Source organism: Carassius auratus, chromosome 41, assembly GCF_003368295.1.
Source record: "Carassius auratus strain Wakin chromosome 41, ASM336829v1, whole genome shotgun sequence".
Lineage (NCBI taxonomy): Eukaryota > Metazoa > Chordata > Actinopteri > Cypriniformes > Cyprinidae > Carassius > Carassius auratus.
This window is the reverse complement of record NC_039283.1, coordinates 11,306,684-11,313,269: the sequence shown is the minus strand read 5'-3', so window position 1 is coordinate 11,313,269 and position 6,586 is coordinate 11,306,684. Positions and strand designations below refer to the sequence as shown.

At 39.0% G+C, this 6,586-nt stretch overlaps 1 protein-coding gene across 1 annotated transcript; it reads left to right on the top strand.

Moving 5' to 3' along the window:
• The first annotated feature begins 569 nt into the window (after nucleotides 1–569).
• On the top strand, nucleotides 570–4,786 carry LOC113060082 (iroquois-class homeodomain protein irx-1-like). The gene is made up of 4 exons (XM_026228902.1): nucleotides 570–1,055; nucleotides 2,367–3,291; nucleotides 3,529–3,601; nucleotides 4,436–4,786. Exons 1-4 carry the CDS (start codon nucleotides 819–821, stop codon nucleotides 4,491–4,493), a joined length of 1,293 nt encoding a protein of 430 aa, XP_026084687.1. The 5' UTR covers nucleotides 570–818; the 3' UTR covers nucleotides 4,494–4,786.
• Nucleotides 4,787–6,586: the final 1,800 nt, after the last annotated feature.

The window sequence follows — 6,586 nt, the reverse complement described above, 5'->3', positions numbered from 1 at the left end:
GTTCATGCAATAGAAACTGTATTTTTGTCAGTACTAAAAATAATAAAGGTCAAACAAATTAATAAAGAGGTTTAGGGTATGGAAAAACACATCTTTAATTATTTCAGATCAATCCAAGAAACAATAAAGCCATTGCTTTATATATATATATATATATATATATATATATATATATATATATATATATATATATATATATATACTCAAACAAATAAATAAATAAAAAATAAAAAAAGGAAAGAGAAGAAACGAAAAGAAAGAAAAAAAACACCTTGAAAAGAATACAGTTGTTTGATCGTCAATACCTTATGAAGATCAGTGTCATCGCGAGTGGTGCTTTAATTCCCCAGTGTTTATAAGAATTATATGAGCCATTCAAATAAGTTCCGCGTGCCTATCAGTTTATTTCCCCAGTGCTGGGCAGCTGTAAAATCATGTAGACAGGTTGTCACACTACAGTGAATGGATTCTAATGCTAAACATTTAACATACAATCCTCCAAACAGTGCAAAAGTGGCCCTGGCCAATGCACTAACCACATGCGCCAACGAGGAGGAGCCTGGGACGCCAATCAAAGCATCAACTTCAAATTGTATCTGAGAGATCAGCCCAGGACCTAGGGGCAGAGACATCAGTTGGAGCTCAATTGTTGATCTGATCACATCCGACGGTGTTGCTGCAAAAGAGAAGCTGAGATTTAAAGACGAGCGTTTCCCATTCTCACTCTGTGCTGCTCGAGAGAGAGAAACTCTTTCACTTCTTGCTTTGGTGGGCTATTTGCTTTTTGCCTTGTTTTGGCTTGCGACGTGGCGAAGGAGATGTCTTTCCCGCAGCTGGGTTACCCGCAGTATTTAAGTGCCTCCCAGGCGGTGTACGGAGGCGATCGGCCGGGAGTGCTGACTCCGTCGTCCCGCGGAGGGAGCGCAGAGATCGGGGGAAGCGCGTCGGCGGCCGCCGCTGCCGTGTCCTCGGTGCTGGGCATGTACCCCTACGCACACAACTACAGCGCCTTTCTGCCTTACACCAGCGCCGATCTGGCTCTTTTCTCCCAGATGGTAAGAAAAGCAGATGTACTTTCTCGAAAGCTACTCGCTTTTGTTTTGCCTTTTATTGCTTTTATTCTGTAGATGATCGCCAACCCGTTTTTTGGGGGGTATTGCCGCACATGCGAGAAGAATGTAACTTAATTTTGCAATGTGCGTGGGAAGTGTCTCTGCAGATTTTTAGCACTTAGATTAGGCTATTTTAAAATGACATTATGGATTTGGCACGCAAACAATTCAAAATACCTACAGTTCTTTCAGACCGCCATTTTACACCGTCAGAAAAGTTTGATCTCGGCTCGGGTTTAGAGTTAAAGAACAGTTGTGCGGGATTTTCGTCAAAACACGAATCGTGTACAAAATTTCTACTTTTTAAAAAGCGCTTTAATTCTTATAGAGCTCCGTTTTCAATTTAATAATTAATTTAAATTGTTTCGATCAAGAATTTTGATGTCCGCGCCGGAAAACAATGTAAAATGAATTATTGTTTGAAACGATCCTGTGGGTTTATAAACTGCTCTACAGTTTATTATATCATGCCTTCTTGTTTTATACTAATTATAATAATATAATTAATTAAAATGGGGGCAAAAACAGGTGATGTTGATGAATGTGATGCTTTTCGTTGCATGTCCCCCCGAAAAAGAAAGATATTGACAGTGAGAGTTTTAAACAGTTGTGCCTTTCACGAAACAATAGCAATTCATTTCAAAATCTATGCATGCATATCTACTGCGTGGAAAATTAATAACAATTATATAAACATGATTTAATTCTTAGGGTAAGAAAAGTGAGAAATACCTTTCCTCACAGTTATTTTCTCAGAGTATTGTTCTAGTATTCAGTATATCAGTATATCAGCTATGTAGTATTTTTACGCCGTTTGTTGTATAATGTTATATAAATACAAATAATAATGTCGGTGATATGCTAAGGCCTGTGGGTCATGAGCGAACCTTGCTGTTAAATACAGGCTACACATCGGACTGGAAATAATGCCGTCATTCTGTTTAATTTTCCAAAATGCCATTCTCATTGATTTTGTGATAATATTTATGCACCAGTCTTTCGTGTTATCACTATCTGTGGCCTAGTTTTTTATATAGCTAACAATACTGTTTAAAGGTCAAAACAAACGTTGCTTTATAAAAGACTCAATTCAGTTTAATGAATTATGAAGAAATGACTGATAATTATGTAAGAGAAACATGGCATCTTTCCACAACACATTCCCGAATTTATGCGTGTGCTTTATCATGTGTGACAAATGCCATATAAATGATTTTTTTTTTTTTAACGTTTTCCTTGTCGATCTGATTCCAGGGCTCTCAGTACGACTTAAAAGACAGTCCCGGAGTGCACCCCGCGAGCTTCGCTGCCCACGCGAGCCCGGCCTTCTACCCCTACGGTCAGTTCCAGTACGGAGACCCGTCCAGGCCCAAGAACGCCACGCGGGAGAGCACCAGCACCCTGAAGGCCTGGCTCAACGAGCACAGGAAGAACCCCTACCCCACCAAAGGAGAGAAGATCATGCTGGCCATCATCACCAAGATGACCCTCACGCAGGTGTCCACCTGGTTCGCCAACGCCAGAAGAAGACTCAAGAAGGAGAACAAGGTGACATGGGGCAGAAGTAAAGAGGACGAAGACGCCAATATTTTTGGGAGCGACAACGAGGGGGACGCCGAGAAGAACGAAGACGACGAGGAAATAGATCTGGAGAGCATAGATATCGACAAGATCGACGAAAACGACGGAGATCAGAGCAATGAGGAGGACGAGGAAAAGCGCGGGGAGCTCGAGAGACTTCACGCTCACGAGGCCTTCGAGAAATCCAAACCCAACACCATTTCCGGCAGCAAAGAGCCGTCGGACGGAAACAACAACAACACAAGCGTTCTGTCGCCAGGTCGCCAGGGAGGTTTTCCAGTTCCCGTTAGCAATAAACCCAAAATATGGTCGTTAGCAGAAACCGCGACCAGTCCCGATAGCTTGCAGAAACCTACGTCACCCTCGGTTCCCGCCACTCACCCGGCCTTCCTGCCGAGCCACGGACTGTACACGTGCCAGATCGGGAAGTTCCACAACTGGACCAATGGCGCGTTTCTGGGCCAGAACTCCCTGCTGAACGTGCGATCGTTCCTGGGCGTCAGTCATCAGCACACTCACCCGGTTCAGCAGCAGCACTCATCCGGGGCAGCCGTGAACAGTGACAAGGCGCCAGAGGACCTGAGTCCAAAACACATAGGTATGCGTCAATCCCACTAGGCCTGTGCGTGCAGAACACACGTGACCCACACGGCCGCGATGTCATTTTGAATGTCACTATTATTAAGATGATTGTTATTTTTATTTTTATTTTGCTAATTTTTCCCTCAGTGTAAATGCCTAAATGCCTTTATATAATACACAATAAACCAAATATATCATGCGCAAATTCGAATTCCAATTAATCTAATTCCAACGTGTTGTTTTTAAATCTCAGATCGGGAAAATGTCCTCAGAAATGAATCACCAACGCAACCTTTAAAGTCATCCTTTCGTCCTCTTCACGACAGGTACATTTGCATTGTATTCTTATTTTCCTTCTTTCTTTTTTCTAATCATTGTTGTTATTACTGTTTTATTATTAGCGGTAGCTCGCTATCATTAGACGAGGTGAAACGCATCGCACGGCTGTTTTTTTAAAAACGCTTATCGAGAAAGACTCTAGGGATAAAGCTCTTTCCTAGCAGACAGGCAGAGAAAAATCTGCGCTTAGCGCTTATAATAAATAGTTGTGCTTTTCCTGCTGACAAAAGGCCACGGTTCCCCTCCCCACACACACTCTGTGTCTCTCAGGAGAATAACTACTTATCAAGTCACCGAGGCTGTGTGCCTTTCCTAAAGACCCTCGGGAAAACCGACCCTCGGGGGAGCAGTCTTGCTCAAACTTTCCCCTTTTAAGTGCCATAATTTCAGCAGGCCCTGTGCGGGGGGTTTGGGTGACTTGACTTGTGGTTGTTTATGTCCTTCATAAAAGTAAATCGCCATATTGTATTAAACATCTGCATTTTAGATCGAAAGAGGCTTTTGTACATTTTTATGTGGATGGGAAATAATTTATTGTTACGCTAATTCCATTAGCTTTATAACGTACAGCAGTGCGAATTATTGGTTAGTCTACATTCATATAAAAATCTTTAAAATCTAAATCATATATATAATTTATTGCACATATATTTTTTTTTTCCTACGAATTATTATAACTATGTTATATACGAATTATTGTAGCTATATTAAAACGTGTGGTAAATGTATATGTGTGGCTAATCGTGAAATGAGTTCAAGCTGTTGTTGTGAAGACTGGACATCATCACATCACATGTATTTCTCTCTGTGTGTCTCCACAGCCCCAGAAACCAGCAGGAATCGACACAGAGGGTCCTCACAGCTCTCTCTTCCGCTTGATCGAGACATATGCCCCGCTTAAAGGACTGATGGCACTCATAAAGGGACAATGAAATCTTAATCAGTTGAGCATAGCATTGAGTTACTCTAAAACAAATGGCCGAGTTTGATTAGCGCCCGCTGGAGCTGTACATAGAGACACCTGTGACCCCTTCCTCACCGTGGGACATTGCTAGGCTTATTTGTCTTCATGTGTTGGTGTTTTCCTTTAAGGTGACCCACATTTGTAAATAGCGAGTTGACGGAGTTTGTTCAGATCATATATTTTGTCTAATAAACTAAATGAAATTATAGACACGTTCGAAGTACTTTTTTGAGGGTTTTGTGGATTGGTTCGTTTTCTGCAGGTGTTTTAGTTACAGCATTCATTTGTTTTGAATTTTATTATTATTATTATTATTATTATTATTATTATTATTGAATACATCATAAGCCAATTGTATTATTAATGTTAATAGCCTATTACCGATAATACTAACGAATGCTCTTAAAAGCGAGGGGAAAACGCTGTCGGTTGATCAGTTTGCACGAGACCCAGAACGGATCTGCAGATATTTTGCGGGAGTGTTCAAATTCAATTGTTAAATGGAGCTGGCTGCAGATGCATTGAGGTGCTAATAAGAGACCAGATGGCTGCTGGCGGCGGAAAATGGACCGAAGCAGCTGGGAATATCATTAAGTAATAATGTGGGAACGCCCTGTGCAAACAAAATCAAATGGTTAAAATCTAATCTGTCAGAGAGATAAAAAGAAGAAGAAGAAGAAGAAAAACACACTCGATACGATAATAAATTATTAATTTGTTGAGGAGAGTGACATTCAGCTGTGAGGGAGTGTGTCTTTCAGCCTCATCAGCATGAGTCTCTAGCGCTCATATTGCTTACAATTCATAACCTAATGATAACAATTTGCTTCACAATATTGCCGTTTTAAACAGTAGACGAATAGTAGGCTATTCCAGTTTCAAAATAAAATGTAAACCATTGTTAGAAAGGATGTGTTATCTTTTTGAAAGCGAAATTAATTTATTTCCCCGTTAAATTAAATCAAATACAACCACCTAATCTAGAAATTAATCAATAAACAAAGACGTAATCAAAAAGTAACATCTACTTAAGTGTGTTCAAATGGTGACTTCAGAAACTACACACAAGTGACTCCCATCGAGTTGATATGATATTATATGATATGCAGCTGTTTTGACAGTCGCAGGTTACGCGATTTTACATGGCATTGTCAATTATAATGAGGCTGTATATATAAGCTTTTTTTTTTTTTTTTAATTTTTTTAAGTTAAATTTTCCCTCTGGATTTTTTCTTCTTCCATCTAAAACTCTACTGAAACAGGAAACAAGAATTTGCCGAATTGCAAATAATTTACAGCTTGCAGCGACCTCTATAGATTGGTAGAGTCATTACAGCTGGTTTACATGGGAAAATACTGGATAAATTCATAAAAATCACTTAACATTTCCCCCTGAAAGTACAGACAGCTTTTCAGATGTGAAATAATCTAACATATGAAACAACAGCACTTTTGAATACTGAATATGTGACCAAGACACTATTATATAACATACACTATTCCAGTTAGACCTACATTATATCGAACGATTGCGTACTTCATGGACTAAAATAATCAAAAGAGTTTTAATTAGTCCACGAAATTTAAACAAAACGCTACAACAAAAAAATAGTAAGACTGAATTAAAACAGAGTTCGAAAACTTCAAAACATTTAGAAATTATTGTATGCGACTTGAAAATAGAAATTCTCAGAGGTGCTTTGTTAGGTTTATTAAAACAAATGAGCTTATTGTAATATATTTGTTTGTGTTATATGAGTAACATTAAATAACCAATAATAATAATAATAATAATTAATAAAAACTTGATTAAATAGGCTGACGTTTTATTTTTGGCATTATTTCGCATAAATAAATACATCGCAGCAGACGCTTATGCTCTGCATCTATTATTATTATTATTCTTATTCTTATTATTATTATTATATAAAACACTAGCTATATTATCAGTTTTTAATTAATAATTCTCTTTCCCATTTTATAGAGAGACAGAGAGAGAAAATACTGC